The 24,384-nt window shown below is 38.5% G+C and overlaps 2 protein-coding genes across 2 annotated transcripts in view; one reads left to right on the top strand and one right to left on the bottom strand.

Annotated features, from left to right (window-relative positions):
- Positions 1–24,384, top strand: part of LOC134665918 (dedicator of cytokinesis protein 4) — a 109,625-nt gene that overhangs the window by 7,763 nt on the left and 77,478 nt on the right. The gene's annotated exons all lie outside the window — the stretch shown is intronic.
- LOC134665900 (innexin inx3) lies at positions 1,777–24,096 on the bottom strand. Its single transcript, XM_063522947.1, has 9 exons — positions 23,820–24,096; positions 19,152–19,324; positions 10,130–10,344; positions 6,809–6,931; positions 5,881–5,976; positions 5,296–5,406; positions 4,656–4,792; positions 4,048–4,195; positions 1,777–3,768 (listed from the first exon to the last, which is right to left on the bottom strand). The coding sequence occupies exons 2-9, from the start codon at positions 19,312–19,314 to the stop codon at positions 3,583–3,585; spliced, it is 1,179 nt and encodes a 392-aa protein (XP_063379017.1). The 5' UTR covers positions 19,315–19,324; positions 23,820–24,096; the 3' UTR covers positions 1,777–3,582.

The raw sequence follows: 24,384 nt of genomic DNA on the forward strand, positions 1-24,384 counted from the left end.
CCGGGGTTTTTCCATCTCCTCCCGGCGTGGAGGTTGTCATGAGGGATCAGTGTGTGGTGTCGCCCTGCATACTACCTTCGAGAGGGGGAGCTTCGGCTCCAGGGCCTTCGGGTCCAAGGAGGGGACAGCCTCGGCTGTCGGCAGCAGGCGGTGTTCGCGGTAGAATGCTCTGCGATTCCGTGTTCACCGTCACTATTGCTGCGAGACGGGCATACCGTGGAGGGTTTAGTCGGTATTTGGCCCCTTGGCCACGAGTCCGACATATCCGTCCTAGTTCCCCGGCTAGGCGGAATGCCTAAATGCATTACTCCACGTAAAAAAAAAAAAAAAAGGCGTGGCTCACTCCGCGATTTCGTCGCTTTGCTACAGGTAGTTCCACACCAATTTTGATGGCTATCCATAAATCGCGCGTGGCGCTGTCTCCACCTAGCGGCCATATCTGTCCTGATCGTAACAGACTCGTTTTGTTGGAGAGTGAGTCTTCATACCTAGTACTATTATTTACGAGTATTCTATGGTTGAGGGTAGATGAAATCATTACATGATCAAATGAATGTAGGTTAAAGTCAGGTCGTTCAGTGACTGATCCAGGCGGTTTTGCATTTGGTTGGTTAACTAATAAATGTTATAAGTACTCCAAAATTTACAAATTGTTTATTTTTATTTAAATACCTAAAGATACAGACTATAGGCCTATTTCTCGAACGATATTAGAATAATATTATTAGTCCACGAACTGCCAAATCGTGTGTGGGTTTCCATGATAAGCACTGATAATATATTGGTCTTCGCCATACCCCGGAACGTAAATTCCCCCATCAGGCGGGCTGTAATCTTATTTGACTCGCAACGTGGAATAGAAATGTCTAGTAGTGTTTGAGAAATGGGTCCTAGCCCGAATTATTACTTGATTCCACTGAATCCCTCAATGAGTTCCCGCCACTCCAATGAGTGAACGGCACTCGGTAGCATAGGTTCTGAGGGAACTGAGGGCCTACCGCGAACCACATTCGACGTGTTGCCTCTCTATGTCGCACTTCTTAATTCATACGTAAGTGTGACAGGAAGGCAACACGTCGAACGTGGTACGCAGTCGGCCCTCTGCTCGGCGGCCGACGGGCACTGCTCCGATTGAGACTTTTATAAAAGTGCAGCAAAAGCGTTGTGTCTTCTTGGACTTACCGCTGTACTACGGAAATGTGTAAGTAAATAGTATAGATATATACTCGAGTCGCTTATTTTCAGACTCGGGTAAATCCAACTGTTAGATTTTGCGATTTTGGTATTAAGTAAAGGTAGGGTAGATTTATCCGAGTTTGAAGTTAAGCGACACACTTTGTGCTCAGTATTTTCAAACATAGCTAGTGAACGTAGCTGAGATACCTAAATATAATTAGGGCTACCGACTGCTGAAGAATCGGCCCTCACTTTATAGCATATTGAGTATTGGTCAAATTATTAGAACCTTTCACGCTGGACATTAGATTCTACTGTAATCAGTAAAGTGGTCCCTTACCCTTATTTTCTGACTTAACTTATTTACTTAGATGACAGAACGATGGAAACTAATTTATTATTTACCACTTGCTACCATCATCATCATCATATCAGCCAGAGGACGTCCACTGCTGGACATAGGCCTTATTACCATACCATAAGCCTTACCTTGCTACCATAAGCTTGCTAAAAACACATTTGTTTTTGAAGACAACACTTTGTTCATTGTTAATAATAATAATCGGTGGTGGTGTATTAACACGAAATAAATAAGATGGAAACTTTTAATTCGTTTATTTGAAAGAAAATATAACCAAATTACATAGAAACTACGTGAAAATGTGTAGGTACACAGTTTCACAGTAGCAGTCTATCTTACATAATTGTACGCAATGATCGGCTACAGGTATTTACCATAAAAGGATAAAAACAAAATCTTGTTTATGTAGTAAAGTAATATAATATAGTTAATGTCACAGGCATACTGCTAAAACTGAAATAGTAACGTCTTACTACTTATTTATTATACAGGGAGATGTAGGAAGTTTCTATCATAATGATTGATAACTTACTCTTAAGAATATGGCTAAAATGACTGAAAATAATATAAACTACAACTAAGTATATCATTTGCATAAAACATTCGAGACATTTTAAAACATTGTACAAAGTATCGTAGGAAGTCAGGAAATGCAAATCTGGTGTCCAATTTCATCCGAAAAGCATAACAAGGGTTTGTTACAATGGCACAATATTTCGAGTAACTTACTTGAGTACAAAAATATTCTCTACGCATTTAGTACCTTATTATTTGCACCGAAATCCTACCACTTAAGTAATTAATTTGTACCTATTACTAGTAAAAAGTAAAATTCTATCATTTCAATGCTGGTGATATGTGTATTCGTCTTTTTGTGTAAATTTAAGTCTATAATATTATTTTGTGTCGAAGTCCAGTCAAAGGCCTCAATTTATCGCTTACCATAAGGACGAGATTTAGTTTGCATCTCTATAAGATTACACTGTCAAGGCGTCCTTATGGCAAGCGTCAAAGTGGGACGTTCTGCCGACCGAAAACACATTTATCGTCAAATATTAGGTGTAAAAAGTTAAAATATGGAATTATTCGTTAGCTTAAAGTGTAAAAGTATTGAGATAAAAGCATTTATTTAGTTAAACCACTAATTGCATCTTAGAACAAGTCTTCATATGCTTATTTAAAACTAAAAAGGAGTTATTATATTTGAACTAGAATAATATCTCTCACATGTTCCGTCTAAGCCACCCCGTAAGGGGTCATCCCTGCGAGTTTCCGTTTATGTTATAAAAGTCATCTCTATTGAATTTTTTCTTAGACACAAAGTTAACAAACAGCTTTGTTATGTAACGACAATTGAATTTCTAACTACTAAAATTCGATAATTTCACTGTGTTAGTTCACATCATCGACTTTTACGCGACAGTCTCACACAAATTAAAATATCGTAACAATTAGATCACTCCTTACATCTATCCGTTCACACTATAAAATTCAATTTATTAACTATTTTATTCACAAAAATATCAACGTACAATTTTGAAAAAATATTTTACACTAATTTATTTGATTGAGACCCAAAGTTAAAGCTTAAGCTTAGAAAAAAGGCAAACCGAGGCTTAGTTCTTACCGTGCGCGTCAACGTTTTCGTCTTCTTCTCTACTCTAATAAAAAGGAATGTCATGAACCGTCTATTTTCTTTACCTGGAATATCTAAGGATTTAAATCAATAAACCCAGTTACAATATAAAGTAATACACATTTCCTTCGAATGCCTCTTTACCAAGAATTAAGATAATAAATATCTTTCCCTGCCCATAATTTGATAGTCTAAGGGCTCATTTAGACGATGCGAGAACTCGCATGCGAGTTTCATTACATTGCGGGTTTCGATCGGTCGGTTGAATTGGACGTAACCACCAGTCCGCAATGTAACTAAAATCGCATGCGAGTTCGCGCGCCGTCTAAATCAGCCCTAATAGAGGCACTATGCCGAATATCAAATGACTACTGGACAAAATTGTGTACTACTTTAAACATACCGTCGCTTACGTCTCTGTTTCCTTGGAGAACTTGTCTATATTGGGGTATATGGGAGCCATTTCGATGGTGGAGGGCGCGGAGGGCGGGTTGGACCCGAGGTGGAGCCGCCGAGACAGCTCGTCTAGGACCTCGCCGAACACCCGCATCGACATGTTTTGCCCGAGCAAGTGCAGAAGCAGGAAGTCACCAACCTGTTGCAAAAAGAAGTTGAAAATAAGCTTGATTTTGTGGTAAACATATACGTGATCAAGAACGATGAATAATCCAAAAACTGCTTGTAAAAAGTTATGCAGTGTTGCATGTAGAGTGCAATAGCGAGAATATTATGCTGCCATTGTTGATTATTTGCTACATAAATCTTATGATGCAACTAACGTTGTAATTGATGAATGGATTACAGATTAAATAGCAAACCCGTGAGCTTATGTAAAATAATCTTAACAAATAAATCAAACACTTGATCTACATACCTGCGTCTTTCTGACAAGAGCCTCGACTCCCTTCGGCGTTCCAAAGCGGAAGCGACGCTTCAGGATTTGTTCACGGGTGCTGGGCAGGAGAATCACAGCCGCAGAGTACACGAGCGCCAGCCCCGACACTATCGACAGGATGATGAACCTGAAACACGTCAAATAGTACAGTGATATGTCAGGATTTAAATAGCATATTCTCGTTCTATCATCTCAGTGTTTTCGAGCACATTGTCTGCTTGATACCTAATGCCTCTATGGAATCTTTTTTTTAAAGATGTACCTAGTAGGCAAGCGAGCAGTCGAATCGCCTGACTTCAGCCTGTATTGTTTGCCTAAATATTTATCACGTCAGTCCTTTATAAAATGAAATTCTAGGATGATACCTAAAGGTGTCCTAACAGGCTTACACGGTTCGGTTGATTGATGATTTTCCCTGTCATATAATCATACACTTGATTTAGTATAGTCAACAAAGAGGTCATAGCTATAACGTTAACAATGAATTTATAATGGAATATCATTGCATATATATCGTGTCTGTCGCTCAATTGTCGTCTACGTCGAAAGCTAAATCTAGAGTTGCCTTTAAAAAGAGTCTTACTCACCAAAACCAGAGGAAGATAAATATCTTCTCGTTCAGAATGTTCAAGGCGAGGACGCATAGCGAGTCGTGTTTCTGAATTGAACCAGACGCACCATATTTGTGGAATGTACATTTCGTCAGTCTGGGGAAGACTTCGATCTGGAATTAACAGCAATAATGTTAACATAGTGCATTAGATAGAGATGTATGAATACGCAAATTGTTGTCGAGTAGTGTTTTGCTTATATATGAACGATCAGAATCCACTTTTAAAAATGATTTACGATTTGGAATTACAATACAAGTAGTCAACTCATGTTGACAACATGACAACTAATGAAGTAATGATTCTTTCTCAAATAAGTATCCCATTATGCAGCTGCGTGGCCAAGCGCGCACTACGATATTTTGTCGTGCGACAATTTTATCGCAAAAATGGAATGTCATTGCGCGCATATACGACAAAAAATATGTATTACAAGCGCGATTCTAAAATCGTAGTGCGCGCTTGGCCTTATTGCATTGAAATTCGACAAATCGATATTGATTACTACTTATTTAGAGGTTAGAAGTTGAATCGATAACATAACATGCGTGTATCATTGCTAAGGGATAGATATCATTGCTATATGGGTAAAATAGATTAAAAAAAAATATATTACCATAGGATCTGTCCTCTGCTCTTGGTTCATGTTCGAAAACCTCACTACATCAGTACCGTATGTCAAGAAGGCGCCGTTGAGGAATTTATCTAGGAAGAAGATGTTACCAACCTGAAATTAACAAGTGCATATATGTCAGTATATTTTGTTTTTTGTCAATGTTGAATAGTAGGTACAGACTAACAGATAATCACTTTATAGTTTTATTTGTGCAAATGTGATTTTGCTTTTGTTTTTCTATAATAAGGAAAGAGTTACAACGCGAATATTCGGAAAGGAAAGGCGAAGCTTATTGCTAATTTTTTATGACATTTACAAAGTAGTAAACTGTCCAGCAACGGCAGCAAATAATCGAATTTAAACTGTTGTGAGACATACTAACATTGAATACGCTTGTAAGCGATACACGGCCGTCGTGAACGCTGCTCGCACTGTTAGTGCTTAAGAAAGGAGAAGGCTCTCCGAAATATGTCGCGCGAGTGACTAAAACATGTGAGTCTAAACCGTAAATATATTCAACGTCCAGCAACTTTTGTAACGGTACTAATATACTAAGTACTAGTTGAGTGAATGGTCCATACTTACAACATTGATAAAGTTCAAGGCTTCACAGAAGAAATACCCAAAGGAATAGGTGTTGTGCATGTTCAACGTGTCTATAAGGTATTCGACGAGTCGATTCTGAAAGTAGATAATTATTTGTTTAACATTATTTCATATTTGCATAGTCGTGATAACAATAGTGTTTTAAAAACAGGGCAAGGCCAAACACAATCACTAAAACAATAACAAATTAGTGTTTTACTAAACAGATGATGATATGGATTAAAAAAACAAAGCCAAATCTAATTCATAATCAAATTGGGTTCGTTTGTGTTGTATCTATTTTTAGTAGTCGTAATGAAGATAACTGTTAGAATGTCAGAACGAGAGATAATACAAAGGGTTCATTATCAATTTTAGTGACTTGATGCAGTTTACATTTATTTTTATGTCCATTAAGTACCTAAAGAGTCATTATTTACTTAGAGGTAATTAGTAAACCTTACTTATATGTGATACGGTCTAAAGCATCGGTCGGCAACCTTTTAGCAGCCAAGGGCCACATAGTAGTTAACGGAGGTGACGCGGGCCGAACTTTGTTAATATTTATGACTTTATGAGACATTGTCGTTTGTCACTATTACATACCAAATAGCCAAGGCGGCACTCGGGCCGCAAGTGACTGGTTCACGAGCCGCATGCGGCCCGCGGGCCGCAGGTTGCCGACCGCTGTATTTCGTCTTCAAACTCACTCAATAGCAAAACATAGGTCACTTGACTTTTACTTGTTTTTAAGTGTACTTTATGCTGTAATTCGGACTTTAATGGCGTTATTCATTACTAGCCTATTAGCTATGAATCGTTTGTCTTAATCTGTCATTTTGACTTATGTATTTGTAAGAAAGGGATAAGACATAATTTAACTAAACCAGGCCCGTAACGTTTTATGAATAGGGGGTTTAGCATTTACCTGTCGTTTGTTCCTGTCATCGGAGATGTTAGCCACCGTGCCACGGATGCCATCAGAGATCATACGCACTTTGCCCTCCTCCCAGTTTTTCCAGATCCAGTGGGGGATGTAGAACAGGAGACCCTGAAAAATTACAACGCGAATGAGTCATACGATAGTAGATAGTGACTAAACATTTGCTATGCACATATTTGCACGATTTAACGCAGTTTTCTTGACTATTGACACATGCAGTCATGCACTAAGTTTTATCTTTTTACGTAGATTAGACGCTTAGTCAATATAATGTATACATGGGAAGGGCCTCTATGTGATTAGTTCGGGGTCTCTATTGTTTCCCAAAAAGTTTTAAGTCATAATGTTTTGTTTGTCCGCATTTTCGTACAGAGACGCGTAACTTTTCAGGATTGCCATAAAACAAACCTAACCTATCTACAAAATCCTGAGAAGTTAACGGTTTCAGTTTTAGGACTAATGATAATATGACAAACAATACATTATGACTTAAAACGCTATGTCAAACAAAGGGACCCCGATTAGTTCGTTATTGAACTTTTGACTGCGCGGTTTTTCATGTTTATTCAATATACTCGTAAGATGTCGTCATCGTTGTGCATGTATTTATAAATGCGACATGTATGTATGTCTTTGAAGTTCGAGCATCTTACAAAAAATGGGCATCTTATGGTGCGTAGACAGTGGTCCACCTAATTATACTCAATATACTTGTATAGTTATGAAACTGCCATAGGTACTTAAGATAATGGAGCTAGTGACCTTACGTAAACCTTCTAAAAACACATCAGTACTTTGCTTTATTGGTCGTTTGCGATCAAAGGTTAAAATTAAAACGTAAGTATGTTCCGCCACAAATTCACTTGGCCGTTTGTCCAAGTCTACAAAGTATGTAAGATAACAGTAATTTTGTGGCCTGTGCGTACTTGAAATTAGGATGATATAGTCGCATTACACAATATGATCCTGTTATCTGTCAATAGGTACATAGGGCTCGCACAATAATTCTCCATTTGTCGCGATCTTGAGCGTTACACATAATTACCGTAAATAAATGTGGTAGTAACAGCTTTGAATGATTCACGGTTAGTTTCACTAGACTTATATTGACCGGGATATGAACCGTGATTACCTTTGCATGGCATCTTGTTACCCGTGAACAAGATGCATTGTTACTGCGTCGAAATATCGGGAGCTCGAAAACAATACAAAAGGTAATCACGGTTCATATCCCGGTCAATAAGTCTAGTGAAACGTGATAATGTTGGACACTGCCTCACTAAGGATGATCTATAGGACAAATGGATTGAGGCTAACTACTATTAATAAATAAATAAATATTGGGGACATCTTACACAGATCCGACCTGGCCCCAAACTACCCAGCAAACATTTTTGGTCAATATTCCGAAAAAGGCACCTATTTTAGGTCGCACAATTTAAGGGACCAAAATGAGGCACGTCGAATCGACGTCGTGGGCACGTCGAATCGACGTCGTGGGCACGTCGAGTCGACATAAATGGGGAAAAAACGCACGTGCCGGCGACGTATTTATTGACGGTAAATTAGTGATTACAACCATTAGGTCAACACTAGGTCATGTTTCCGACGTGGATTCGACGTCGCCACGACGTGCCGCGTAGTTGAAATGTACTAATTTGGTAATCTTTACCACCTTTAGACGTGATGGTGACATATTTTTATCCATATAATTACTCTGGGAGGCAATATTTAGATGAGACGCGATGAAGAGAAAAAGAGACACAAACATTACGCTTATATATTCTTTTCACTCAGAAACAAAATGTCTAACCAGAAAACAACTTTAAGTCGTGCAATGATAATGGCGGCCACTAAGTCATGTAAAATAATTTAGGCCGATTACGCAGATGAAGAACGATGAAATCTAGTGCACAGAATTTTTTTTCGTGCAGTATGTTAGGTTTACATACAAAACTATCGATGGGCTTATGAAATATTTAAGTTTTCAACATTTTATAAAATGAAAATGCATATATTTGCTTGTAATTGAGTGTTGTAACAGAATATTTGTGTGTGTGAGTGTATTGACTCGATCAAAAATATTGTTTTATTTTGAATATTAGCAGAATGAAGTACCGTGCGATGGCACCATTCACGATATAACAACTTAAATTATGCAATTTCATATTTAGCATCTCGTTATAATGAAAGAAAATGGCGGCACAACCTTATGGTATTGATAGTACTTTACAAGTGATTTTAACTATACGGTCGCAATTTGGTATCTATTTTAAGTAATATTTACCTAAAATTAGTAGCTAAATCGACATAAAATCGACGACCTAAAGGTCTCCGTATAAGAAATAATTACGTCGCAAATACACCTAAAATGTCTTAGTACATTTGACCTATTGGTCAGAATTTGCAGTTAATTTTACCTAATATTTCGACTTATTTTCAATCACTAAGTCCCTGACTTCATGGTCCCCGTATAAGAAATAATTACGTCACATATACACCTAAAATGCCTTATTAGTACATTTGACCTATTGGTCAGGGTTCGAAGTTAATTTTACCTATTATTTCGACTGATTTTCAACCATTAAGTCCCTGACTTCATGGTCTCCGTATAAGAAATAATTACGTCGCATATACACCTAAAAGGCCTTATTAGTAAATTTGACCTATTGGTCAGGGTACGAAGTTAATTTTACCTAGTAGTTCGACTTATTTTCAACCATTAAGTCCGTGACTTCATAGTCCCCGTGTAAGTAATAATTACGTCGCAAATACACCTAAAATACCCTATTAGTAGATTTGACCTATTGGTCAGGGTTTAAGGTTAATTTTACCTAATATTTCGCCTTATTTTCAACCCCTAAGTCCCTGACTTCATGGTGTATTTATGAAGTGAAATTTACGTTTTATTGTCCCTATATTTTGACTTGGAAGTAAAAGTGTACAATACGTAAAATAATTGGTGACTTAGGACGTAATTTTTACTTAAATTGGTAAAATCTTCTTCGAGTCTAGGAAAAAATACTTAAAATGTTTGCTGGGTAAGCAAAGCTTGTACTATGGGTACTAGCTAGGCGACGATATAAACATACTTATATAGATAAATATATACTTATATACATAGAAAACAACCATGACTCAGGAACAAATATCTGTGTACATCACACAAAAAATGCCCTTACCGGGATTCGAACCCGGGACCATCGGCTTCGCAGGCAGGGTCACTACCCACTAGGCCAGACCGGTCGTCAAAACCCGGTCCCAGTCCGGTCCGTATTGTCAAATATATTGTTAGTTTATTCTTACCTGGAAGAAAAGCATAAACGGCACCCATTGATAGTAGGCATGTATGCGTTTGTCATCCGCTCCGTGATTGTTTTCGTTGCCAAGATTATTGACGCCGGGGTGCGCGTGCTGGACCGCCGGACTGTACGGCAGCGTGAACGTGTATGTGATCCAGCAGAAGTTGTTTAACACGTGCTGTGGTATCGAGCCTTCGGTGATACAGGATATTGGGTCGCCTGAAATTAAAATAATACATCATAAATATTTCTAATGTTATTTAACAGGCTTTGTAGTTTTGTATTTGCTAATAGCAATACTTAACTTAAATGACAATTGGTAAACCTTGTGTTTGCAGTAAAATTTACGAATCGTTAATGAATATGTGAACATTGTGAACCTACAAACAACCTGTGTCAAGAGAATAGCACGTATAACCGCAAGTCGATACTTATTACTAACGAAAAAACCGGACAAGTGCGAGACGGACTCGCCCACCGAGGGTTGCGTACTTTTTAGTATTTGTTGTTATAGTGGCAAAAGATATACATCATCTGTGAAAATTTCAACTTTCTAGCTATCATGGTTCATGAGATACAGCCTGGTGACAGACAGACGGACAGTGTAGTTTTAGTACTAGGGTCCCGTTTTTATCCTTTGGATACGGGACCTTAAGAATATGCCGGTAGCACTGTGCGCAGTAAACTATCCCTAGAACTACTTTGTCTACTTTTTTGTTTTTAAATAAAAACTTAATAAATGCTAATTTCAGTTTCAGTGGAACTGTTAGGATCGTTTCTCCAAGCGTTACAACGAAAATTACAATTATATTTTTACTGTAATACCTACAAGTACATATTAAACTTAACTCGAAAATACTACCTAAATCAATATAGGTACCTACTTACGGGACAAACAATTTATCAGACGTTATAACGACTTCAGTTAGTAATAATTACAATTACATAATGTGGGTCGCATCTTACGACATCCATCTTAGTACTAGTTATGCCACTTCATAGAGGTCAACTCTAGTCCCAACGAATACTCAGGGTCGCGACTAGACAAACGGGTCAGCCGACAGACAAAGTTTATGTTCAGTCCCACCAAAGAGGAAGTATACACCTGTACTTCGTGACTTGACAATAGCAGAGAACAACTGAAAGCACTGTCAACCTTTTATGGGTTGGTACATAGATGTAGGATCGGTAGAACTTAACTTAAGGTTTACTTATATGGACAGGAAGAATATAAACCGAGCTCTCAGTAGAACAAAGACGTTTCTAAAAGTAGTTCCTTTTATGCCACAAGCAGTTAACAAAGTATGTGAACTAGAATGACAAAAACTATGGCATCATCATAGAATATTAATAGAAGTCTGTGAATAGACGCAAATAAATGCAATCGTGAAGTATACTTAAGATTGCAATCATTATGTCCGATGACCTCGACATTGTACGATTATTGTGCGAGTAAACGCCTTTAATTTCATTCAGCTTCTTACAATTTACTTAAAACTGCTTTGGCGGTACATAAATAACACGCGTATTAAATCGGCCAATCTTTCCGGGTGGCTGGGTAAAAATATTGTACGTAATATAATACATATACGGAATTTAAGATATTAGTTCAAAGTTTGGCGAATTTCATACTGTAATAACACTAATATTAACAGACTAGTTTCTTGTAAAAACGGGCTTAGCATGCTTAAATTAAATAAATAAAAAAAATACTAAAGAAACATGTCCATAAGTTATTATCATTTGTCGCATCCAAACGAGCAAAAACTTGCACAGAAGACGGCCTGGTGATCTTTGCATTTATTGACGTCATTAGATACGTTTTCCTTGCCATCTTCTTTGTAGCAAATCGTTTAAACACTTCATTTAACATAGCCGATTTATCTCTCCGGGGAACTAGTTTTATTAAATACTTTGTCGTTCGCTTGCATTTCCGATAGTGCAATAATGATATCCCCCGACCTCGACATTGCACCGGCGGATGGTGGTAATACTGTAATGACTGCAGCTGCCCTGCCGTCACAATTGCGCCCGTGACTCGATCACCTTGCCCGCTGGGGTTACCATGGTATTTATAGAATGCAAGTAAATTTATAAATATGTTTATGTCCAGTCGGCGGCAAACCGAATGTGCTTAGAACCTGCTTAAGACACGATTTTAATGCTTCAGAAGCAAGAATTTGATTTGAGACTGTTCGATAAAATTAAAATTATTTTTATTCACGTCACGTTTTCATATAGATATCAACCATTTATGATGACAATGTTACACGTTGTCATAGCAAATTCAGTCATGCAAAGTGGGTTTGGTCCGACTCTACTACCTTTATTACAACGGACTTGAAATCACAATTGTTATATGTACTTAACAAAACTAATTTAAATGTTTTTTCTTCTAAACAATTTTATTTAAGAATGTACAAGTGTGTCACCGCTTCATCCCAATAATATTTGAATTGAGGGAATACGGATACCTACTGTTTGTATTTTTAACGCGGTAAACTAGTAACGCTAGCATACAGTTTTATTGAAAATACGTATGCTGCGTCAGGTTCCGAGAATGGTGTCATGCCGCGACTTAAAGTTAAATGCCACATCGGCTATGATAAATATGAGCAACATGTGGGTTCTTCGCGTTGCCCTCCGGCGGCAAACGATAGTGACCAATATTTACGAGGTCGTTCGTCCATTTTTATGTCTATGTTCATGTTTTTAAGGTTGTTAGTGTGCATTTGTTTTCTATAAATACAGCTACATTAATAAAATATAGTATCTTGTAACAATCAAACAACTTGCTTGTCCTAATATAGCTGCAATTTCTTAGTTTGCTTAAAGTTCATTGATCTCTGGTTCTCAGCAACGATCGTGGCTATAAACGTTTTTTATGGATAGATCATGCTGTCTACAGAAAGTTGTCGTTGGCGTTGCTTGCGGTTGCTAAACTAACCTGTCTGCCTTTTCTGGATATAAAAATCTCAGTAAGCGAACGGAGTTTCAATAAAACTTTAATGATTTCTTGGTCGTAATAGACTAGTTAAACTCCTGTTATTATTGTACGCTTCAAAAACACTAAAACATAAACCTCAAAGGTCCCGGCCGTAACCATATTCAGGTTGAGCTAGAAATCAGTTTTCGAGTAGGTACTGAATGTTGTACTACAAAAAGCCAAACGGTAAAAAAATCTAAATTAGACCCGTGTCTTCAGTAAGAATTTAATCCTTCGCAAACAAGGAAAGTCCAACAAACATTCAAAACAATGCCTTAGCCCGACACATTACATGACTCACTAATAACAGCCTAGGTGTGAATTTGACTGACTTCGCCTCGCGTTGATTGAGCAATAACGAGCATTTAGGGCATTAGTTAGAGCATTTATCATCACGGCTCGCTATTTGTTATCCCGCGTGCTCGACTTCGGTGTTACGCTGAGCGAAGCTTTACAATCATTAGGAGATAAAGATAATACTATAGTGAGGTTCATAAACAGTTATTACAAGATGGATATGGCGTCTATGGCGTGTATGTAAGAAGATATTGCATCGAATAAAAGCGGTGCTAGCCGGGCGTATGTACCTATGTATAAACTATTGTGGTCTCTTATTTAAACAGTGGAGTAGATGGGGCTGACAATACATTTACCACACGGCTATTGGTGTCTTAATGGCGTCTTAGTATTCTACTAAACCGACCAACAGCAAGAGTGGAAATTATCAAAATGCCATATACTTAGTAATGTTTTAACAATCGGAACGTATTTGTCGTGGCTTAGATTTCAATTATATTTGAAACTACACGTGCATTGATTATACACAGCATGGAAATATGTCATACCTAAATTCTAGGAAATGGTGTATCATTTTCGAAGTTTTTTTTTTTTTTTTTATTATGCATGGGTTTACTCATGGCCACAGACTAGCCGAGGCGTAGACGTGGCCTACGATGGAGCGAGCTCGCCCAGAAGGTGCCTGTTCACTCTTGATTTGAAGGTTGCCGGGTTATAAGAGCACGGAAATATAGACGCCGGCAAGGAATTAGAAAGTAATGCGATAGCGAATTTACGAAAATTCTGTTAATGATTACGAAATGACTAAATAGCTCGACAGTTTCGAAATATTCATTGATTTAATGTTTCGAAGTTAATTATGTCATCGAAGTAAACAAACGACGCACCTTCATCTTATGCTAGTCCCACATCTATTTTTTAATAAATAAATAAATGTTGGGGACATCTTACACAGATCAACCTAGCCCCAAACTAAGCAAAGCTTGTGTTGTTTAATGCTTATTAGATAATTAAGAGATAACTCTGCTTACTACCTACAGATGATGTTTCCTTCCTTAACTGTAGCTTTTATTTTTCATTTAATATTGAGACATCGTATACCTGCCTCTCCCAGCCTGTATAACGGGCATGGTATACCAGCCAGACATGTCCTACTTTACAATATCGTTGGGTGACAAGCAAAAGTCTCAGTACTATCAAAAATTTAAAGTAACAATGCACTTTATGACACTTGTAACAAGGTTTATTGTCCAATAATTTCAATGGTGTTAGTTTGTGACTTTTGCTTGTCACCCGACGATATGTTTCCAATAACACCAACCCTTCAGCACCGTCCTATCGATTCAGGTTATTCTTGTTATGGTAATTGCATCGTCTGTGTACATAAAACGCGAGATAAGGGCTTTAATCGCCGTAGTGACCGCTCGCAGGTTGCACAGCTGCAGGCGGCTGTTACTGGGTCACGGAGAACTTTGCAACGTATGAAATTTATTGATGACTTCAACATTACAAATCCAAACAGTGATCAATATTGTACCTAGTGTGAGGTTGGTATTCCAAATGTCCAAGTTCTTTGTCCAATGTGGATTTGCGTCTCACGTTTGCTTATTGAGATAGTGAGCCGCAATGCACATTGGACAAAGAAATTGGACAAGTGGAATACCTACTACCATCCTAAGTACTTTTCGAAACTTCTTACTTTAACGGTCCAAATGACTTCACAACTCTTATAAGTATAGAGGTATAGTAGATTAAAGATGTTTTTGGATTTTTTTTCTGTCGATAATCTCGTTTATAAACAAACTAGCTACACAGATGGATGACTAATTAATTATATGTACGTATATTACTGTTATTAAGCATGTGGTATTACTAGAAACATACATTTTTATATAATACGAATATGCAACGGACAATAATCTGACGAGACATTGAATAATATTTGCTTCGTCATCAATGTCATCATCGTCATAGACTCGTAATGTTGGAAAATGAATTTTTAATATTATTATTCACAATAAAAACCTATGACTAAACCGTAGATACCTTATATGAGGAAGGTAGTCAATACTCAACAGGAAATCCTGGTCCTCATTTCTTGGAATTTATTTGGATCTATATATTATAATTCTGCAAATCTTCGAATAATATATGAAAAACTGCTACCTTGCGTTTGATTAATTCAGGTCATGAGGTAACAATGGAAGAATAATTGTTTAAGTGTTGGAAATTGCAACATCTTCATTGTCCGTTTTTGAAAGAAACCTCATTCATAATAACTAAATTTTAATTGTTAAGTATATGTAATTTTAGAGATCATATATACCTACCTACATGTGTTATTTATAGCCACAGTGGATTTATGTATTCAAAAAGATTGGAGAGGAAAAAGTGAAAGTCGGTACTATACATACACACATAAAACATTTCATCACCATTAGATACTCGTACCATAAGATACCTACCTAATAAGTTTTCAAATTAAAAATGTCGCTTGTTTTATCTTTCCAAGCCAAAACATATCAGACGGTATCGCTTACTTGACTATTAATCCAGTTAAATCTAGGCGACCTAGCAACGGCTGTCGCACATGATGTCAATTGTTTTGATTATTAACACCTGGTGCACAAATGTGCATGTTTATACCTAATCGTGTTATGGGCAGAGATCACGAACTAAAACGTTGCTATCTTGTAAGGGCAGAGTATTCTAAACATCGCGTTGCTAACTGCAATACGAAGTGGTATTTGGAGATATAATATGCAGCATTACATTTAAAAGAAGAAGCTTACGCGAAGCGCTGGTGGCCTAGCGTTAAGAACGTGCGATTTGCAATCCGGAGGTCGCGGGTTCAAACCCCGGCTCGTACCAATGAGTTTTTCGGAACGTATGTACGAAATATCATTTGATATTTACCAGTCGCTTTTCGGTGAAGGAAAACATCGTGAGGAAACCTGCATACATCTGCGAAGAAATTCAAAGGTGTATGTGAAGTCCCCAATCCGCATTGGGCTAGCGTGGGGACTATAGCCCAAGCCCTCTCGCGCTCGAGAGGAGGCCTGTGCCCAGCAGTGGAACGTATATAGGCTGAGATGATGATGATGATGATGACATTTAAAAGAAATTGCCGACTGTCACTACCTCGCTACAAATGTGATAGTTAGCGTTTCATATTGCACAAGTAGGTTAGTGCTTTAATAAGATAGCTGACTTAAAAAGAGCAGTATAGCAGTATGTTCTCAAATCGACTTCATGTTTCTTATCTTAGTTCAGTTATTTATTAACTAATAAATATTTAAGTTGAGACAGGCCAGAACTGCGATTGATAATGAGTCGACAGTCAACAGTACAACTCAAATGTTATTGGAATATGTGAACTGTCTATAATTCAGCCTGATTATTTATATTTTTGACTTGAAACGTGCAAACGCAGTGGAAAACAAACTTTCGGGGGCATCTATAAATGAATCTGTAGATCTAGGATTGCCCACTTATTAAATTACCTGTGCCCTGTTTATCAAAAGCTTGTAACTTGTAATACAAGTGGAAGTCCCTTTCTAACAAATGCTGTCAAAAAGGGACTTCCACTTGTATTAAAAGTTACAAGCTTTTGATAAACAGGGCACTGCTCCAAAGTTTACATGTCATGTTGTCAGTCTTAAGAGAGTTACCTACTAAACTACGAGTACTCAATCTTAGAGTGGATGAAGTCAATTCGAGTAGCTAGGTTAATTAACAGTCACTTAAGAGACAAATTGCCGATGGCGAGCCTGTTATTATTCTAAATTGCACGGCTAATTCATACAATTTGCTAAATTAGGTAATTATTTAATAGTAGGTTTTGAATGAAGTAACTTGCCCCGCTAAAATATCAATGAGCATGATTTTCGATTCTATTTCGTGCTATCTTAGACTTCAAATATTTTTAATGAACTATAATAGTTAAAACTCTGCATTGCGATGAAATTTAATTCATATTATGTGTTATACACGTACGCATAATATTTTCTTACACTTCGGAATTTAGCTCAGACGATCTAAACTGTCATACTCATAACTAATAAATCTAATAATCCACAATACTGACATGTAGTTGTAGGTATACACGCCGCAACATGTTACAAACAATAATACGACAATATAGTATTTCATAAGTGGCTATTACCGAATCTGTTTACATCGGCTGAACGAGGGGCATGCGATAACGCGAACATAAACACCGGTATACTCGAGTTCCCGCCTTTGTTGCCACTTCACTGCGGCGCTACAGATCAGCCTCTAATTATTAGTAGCTAGTAGCTAGCTGGTAGAACATCCACTTAGAACGTTAGCTTTGATATATTGGCACGAATTTATCTATAATAATTGGGATGTAGGTATTGGTATAGTTAATAATGTGTGTCGATTTAACGTAGGTTCGTATTCGTAATCCCCTAATAACAACGGGTGGCGCGCAAATTATCTAGGAGGTTAGGTACAGCCTGGCGAAAAAGAGTAGAAATTAAAAAAATGGCAACATCGTAGTGTCGTCTCTTTCAAACCAATATATATAAGAAAACGGGACGACACTACAGTGTTGCCACTTTTTAATTTCTATTCTTTTTTGCCAAGCTGTACAACATTTAATACTGATGAATTGTGTTTTTTATTAGTTTTGCAAGAAAGCAGTGCTTGATTGATTTCCAGAGCCTTCTTTCTTTGACTATTACTATTTTAATTTAATTACATATTTAAGATTTCGTCTCACAGAAAAATCTATACACGAACGACGACGTTGCAAACAAGCAACTAAGTATACTTAAAAACAAGTCTTATATCTAAGTTGTTAGTTGATTATGCGCAAGGTAGTTATGATTCTGATTAACAAACAAAAGACATCGTCGTGTTAATATTCATGAAGGGAATAGTTTCATAATTGACGGGATATTCATTTACAATGGAATCGCTACAGTGAATGATTATCTCAAGTTTCCGCACTTAGCTACACTGTCACAGAATGATTCGGTAATTTAAAACAATAGCACTTGCTACCTGAGACGGTGCACGACAAATCCTTAACTAGCTGCAGTTCACTGACCCGATTCGCTTCAGTGACTGGACAACATACGTATGACCGACCATGTTTTGTTTGTACAAGCAATTTGTCGATGACGTATCAATTTGGGTAACTGTTACGTACTACGTTTCCGCGCCACTACTGAATGACCTGAAAATGACTCATTACAACGGACTGTTATCTTTCATGAGCGGATTCATTGTTGTATGTCTAGTTCATCAGGTCAATAGATTTGCGATTTGTGTTAAAGGCATATTGATTAACTTTCACTGTATGTCTGGTTCATGTTGCGAAAGTAATGCTGCTGAAGCGTGTTGACGTTTCTACTTTCACATTATTCCCTTTAATGTTTGTTTTACTTGCGGTATTCGGTGTTGGTTAAAATGTAACTGTTATATTGTCTGTCGATACCTCATTGAGGTTAAGGGGTCGCTTTAAATCACGAGTAGGTATAATTCTAGTTGTTTGCTTAAAATACTTAATGACTTATTCATTTCTGCTCAAAAAATTCGTGCTCATCACAAAATTACTAAGACTCATTGGTCCTTGAACCAGGGACCCCAAACTTCCCAACACTAGGTCAAAGGATCCCGAGTATTTTAGAAGGGGTATCTGCCTTTTTCCCATGCGACGCACCCCCATTTCCAAACCTATGAACTAGATTAGCCTAAAAATAATGCAACTCACCAATTAAATTATTCGCCGTAACGAGTATACAAAACAGGAACAGCATGGCGGATGTGATGCGATAGTGCATCCTGAACACCATGTTGTCGATCACGGCCTTGTCGATCAGGTAGCGGACTTTGACGAAGCCCGCCACCGCGGACACCATACCCAACACCGCCATCTTGGATTAGCTGAAACAAATGAAGAAATAAATAACGACTAACTATAGGAGGGATATGATTCAAGTAAATCTCAAATATGTATGCATGGACACTAATCTTGGAATAAAATTTTCTTTTAATTTAGTCTAATTGATTGAATCACTTAATTAAATATTAATGGTAATCGGCTTCCACCTACGTACCTAAATCCACTTTCAAACTTCACATAGCTTATGAAGTCCATAATCTTATCTGATTATTGCGAAAAAAAAATTTTGATAGATAATATTGAATTCGTTAATAATACAACCAAAAATAAAATACAGTAGGTACGTCTGAATTGTAACACTACTTTTTTTAAATCTGTTACAACACAATCTAACAAATCATATAAACAAATACAGTAAAGGGGACTATAAATAAATTCACGCGGCTATAGCATCCTCGTCGTGACAAGTGCCATGCGCTACCCATACTAAATTAGAACTTTAAACGGTAAATTTTACTCCGTCCGATATGATTGGGATCAATGTGTTAAACAGCTGTAGCGTCGTTCGTCGTTCAACATTAATTACTAGCATCTTAAATTTAACTTTCAGTCTTCTATTGTTGCATGTATTTGAGCATAAAAACAGCTTATTAGAAATCGTAAGTTACAGTTTGAATGTAGTTGTAGCTCACATAGGTGCAGCATCCACAGCCGTCTCCCAATCAATGACCTCACAGCATTATTTAACGATGCGGCTACCTCTCGCCCACGCTTAGCATTAGGCGCTCGGGGTCTATCGCTTTTTATAAACTAATATTTTCGGCCCGGCCCGAACACCTTAAGCATCATCATTTCGATCATTACTTATTTAGAATCCGCCCGTTACGTCTTCTTGTATTACTACTGAGATAAACTCATAAATGAATACGTCTATGAGACAATTTGTGTTTAATGGGTCCAGCCTTGGCATGCCAAGTCTGTTCCTGTGCTATATCGCATGTCCAGCACTTTATACTATTTAGGTCGTTTACTAGGGGGCATAGGCTAATGGACAATTGAAATTGAATATCATCGCTTGCCTTGTTACATAATAAGATTATAATTAAAAGTCTTGCGTAAGCGTGGTAGTAAGTGGTAGGAAATAATCATTAGTAACAAATAACTTTATCAGATTTAGTGACCTCGCTTTTAAGTAGATTTTTTGCGACTTAATTAAAATTTTGTTTTGCCTCTGTATGTGATTTAGGGCTGTCTGAGGAGTTTATATTTTTATTCTTTGAGGGCATTTTGCTTTTCCATGCACTGTAGGCAACATAGACTGTGTATAAGAATTTCGCCAACGTCTTGGTCGTGTTCGTGTTAGAATAGTCGGCGGTAGAGGCGAATGTTGCGCCGGCGCAGGGCATGCGGCGGGTCGTCGACCGGCCGCTGCTCATGCGCCTCCTGCGTTTCCAACCGCACCCTCCCCCTCATCCCTCCCTACTCTCCTGACCCTGTGCTGATGCACCGCGTGGCAACGCGAATTTTACGCGAAAACCAGTTTGCGCGGCGACAAACGTTGCCCGATTCGCACGGCGCGATCTGCCAATCGATTAGTTTTCGGAAATTCTTTACAGCCCGCAGCGTAGCGTGAGTTCAGCTCAACCTTAAGTCCAAGACCAGAAATATATAAGTTATTTTATGCCGTACTCTCAACTTCTTCGAGAAAATATCTCTGAATGTATCATCGACGGAGTGACATGTCCTAAATGAACATTGTTTGCTAACGCGGTGACCGATAATAGGGCCACAGGGCGGGCGCAGCGCGGGCGCGGGGTGCGGGAGCATTCCACCGTTTATGACAGGCACAGGCGCATACGCTGCCGGTAGGATACATCCCTGAACCTGCTTTGTCACTCGTAACATACATATTTATTTATTCATATCCTCGTTACCGAAGCTCATTATATCTTAAGTGTGTCTCATTCGCAGTTCGCCGCAGCATTTTCGATAAGCGTAACCAATAAGTAAACATTGTTATCACGAATACCGATTTCATGTTTTACTATAAATTGATATCTTTAGAACACCTTCACGGCGCAAGCAACCCACATACTTATTGCTGACTTAACAAAATGATAACCAGTTAAAGTAATCAGCTGCTGTACTTATATAAGAGCGCCGGCACGCGTCGACTCGCCGCTGAATGGACACTAATTGCGGCAGATGAGAGCGTCCGACCGAGCATCACACGTCTACACAGTCTCACACAATATGGACAACCCGTACGTGGGAAAAGAATCTCGGAGTCACTCGCCGACAAAACACAATATCGATACTCCTCGGACAATAACGGGCTATTTAAGCTACAGGCTTAATAAGAGAGCGGTAAAAGCGTGACTAATGACAGGAAAGACGAGGTCGGTTGAAATTATTGAGCAACCTGGAGATTTGCGCGTTCCGAGTGAATGGACGAGTGACAATTCTGTTGAAATGCATGCGTAACTGTGATCACGATCGAGCATTTTAATCTCTCTGCTTAAAACATTTTTACTGTCATCAAATTTTGAATGGCAGTGGCAGTATGACGCTTCGCTCGGTTGGGGTCGCAGTCAGTGACGTCGACTACAATTAACTATGTTGTCGGCGTATGCTTGTTCCGGTTACTCTTTCATTGTTTACCTCGTAGAAAAATCACGTGCGTTTAGTATCACACGCTGGGAACTTTGTATTTGTGATTGGGCGCCTTCACACTTGCCTTTCATAGTCATGTTCGAGATAAGCTGAGCTAACCCGATATCAATTCTAACGCATCCGTTGTTGAATATTACGTACGGAATACGCCTGTTTTTCGTCATAAGCTTACGTATATGGAGCTGTATAGAAACGATAGATAAGTTATACTCTGTGGTTGCGATAGCTCGATTAAGCTTGTGTCATACAAGGAGATTGGGTGCTCAGTCAATCATAAACCACATCATAAGTTCATAAGGCTTCATATTGACGACTTATAAAAATACGTATAAAATTACGATACCAAACAAAATTTTACAGTATATCATGAAAAAGATAATTGTTATCAAGCTAAGGTCAAAGTTGTTTAAGGTTGCAAACAGAGTACTCATTGTGGAACATGCGGGTTAATTGATATCGCATGTGCTGCGTCCGGAATGAGCAAGGTCTTATCAGCTTACTTACCATTATCGATGAGACCCGCACTTACCCAGCTACGAAATGACGAGTAAATGCCACGCAAGTCACCAGATTGAATACTAAACTGCGAATTCGTGGGTAAAATGGGGCTGTTAAAGTTTAACGAGGGGTTATCACCAGGCGCCGGAATCATTGGTTATGCAGGTAGCGTGGTGGAAGCTCCGTGACATGAGTCCAATGACTGTGACCTGTTAAAGATGCTTTGTCCAGAGCGATGAGAATCTCGCACACCGCGCGGTGGGAAACGAATTCCTACGCCACTGGTTGTCATTTGAAATTTAAATGTGTTGCTGCTCAAAATGGAGGTTTTTGAGACTCTATATATTTAGCTTAAATGTTCATGCTAGAGTATAACTTTTAATAGAACTGTCAAAATTTGACGATTACTTTTTATTAGAAAAGCACCTGGTACTTGTATCTCCACTTCCATGCTAAGGATTTTTTTTAGTTCGGTTTTCTTATGTTTGTTATTTTCCTTGACATAAAACTACCCTTGAAGCAAATATAGTAAATCTTGTAATGATCTTTATCTAAGAACAACCAATAGGACCTAATTTTAGAGATAACTAAACTTTATTGCTACAATTTACGTCTTGAATATTTCGTATGTAGGTAACTGTGCATTTACTATTTCATCGTTGCATACTGATTTCATCAATTTTTTAATGGCCTATATCCGGCTGATCGGCTGTGAATGGGCAGGTAACTGAACATTGGCCAGTTTATGTTGTTTGGCCTGTCCTTGGCCGGAACATCTTCAATAAAGACCCGTGGACCGTGACAATTCACGTGCTGCCACAAATTCAAGTGTCTACCTGTTTCGAGGCATGTGGGCGATTTTTCGATTATCGTCGGCGTGAGAAGTTACTTTTGTACACAACCTCCCTTTTTTAACGAGAACAATGATCTCCAACTTTATGATTTTCTCGGCCAAGGTGTGAAACATTCATTACTTAAACCTAGAGTTGCTTTGTCTATTCTATACAAACAAATATTCCCGGTAAAGGGAGCTGCGTCCCTTCTCCTTCGCTTGCCGCACAGGTAAATGGGGACAGCGCCGCTACCTGCGCGATTTCTTTATCCTGACACGTCAGATTATGCTCATTTTGCAGCATTACTCCTATCATCTCATAAACACGTCGTATCGGTTCCATATTACTCACTGTCGTACAACATTCCTCAAACACAAGAAAGCGAGCGAAAAAAAAGACCAGGGATGACTATGCACAAGGCTTTTGTTCCCGCATATGTCCATTATGCTGTCAAACTGCATTCCTCGCATCGAAGACAGGAGCTACGCGTCTCGATCCGTCCCTAAAACCAAGCTTTTGTGACACAACTTACCTGTTTTAAACCTAACAGTTATTTTTCTAGCGCCACCTCCGGTTTCTCAAAACTTACAATTTCACGTTTAGAGTCTAACCACAACACTAAAATACGGTTTCACATTTAATTTAAATAGCACGTTCTCATATTAATTGAACACTGGTTTCTTGGATTCGGGGTATTTCATAATGGAACGATTTAAAATGAGTTAAGTAAAACGGGTGGTCCGGGCGGCTGGCTCGCACACCAGTTGCACGCGGGTCGAGACACTGACTGGGGGATCAGTGCAATCGGTCCGCCGGCCTCCTGCCTTTTCACTACCGAACTTGCGTATGCGCAGCCATGCTATCTGTCCTTGTCACTCGCACCACGCGACCGTCGCTTGCGCTCTGTCTTAAACAAAACCGTAGTACAGTAGTCAGTAGCTCTGAACCAGTTCTGTCGAGCGTTGGACCGCGCTGCGCACCGTACTTGCGTTTTCTCCACGGGCAATATGTCGGAAGTTTCATTATGCCATTTTTTAGATGAGACTATGATTACCGGTTCTAAGACTTGTAATTGCCCTGGGCTATTGATTGTCTCG

The sequence above is a fragment of the Cydia fagiglandana genome, chromosome 7 (assembly GCF_963556715.1).
Source record: "Cydia fagiglandana chromosome 7, ilCydFagi1.1, whole genome shotgun sequence".
Taxonomy (NCBI): domain Eukaryota; kingdom Metazoa; phylum Arthropoda; class Insecta; order Lepidoptera; family Tortricidae; genus Cydia; species Cydia fagiglandana.

Bases quoted from the DNA above. Each gene is read 5' to 3' on its own strand.
- LOC134665900 (XM_063522947.1), bottom strand. From the start codon at position 19,314: ATGGCGGTGTTGGGTATGGTGTCCGCGGTGGCGGGCTTCGTCAAAGTC. The intron at 10,345-19,151 runs GTGAGTTGCATT...TTTTAATTTCAG, and splicing joins TACGGCGAATAATTTAATTG to GCGACCCAATATCCTGTATC. The intron at 5,407-5,880 runs GTAAGTATGGAC...TGTTAATTTCAG, and splicing joins CCTTGAACTTTATCAATGTT to GTTGGTAACATCTTCTTCCT.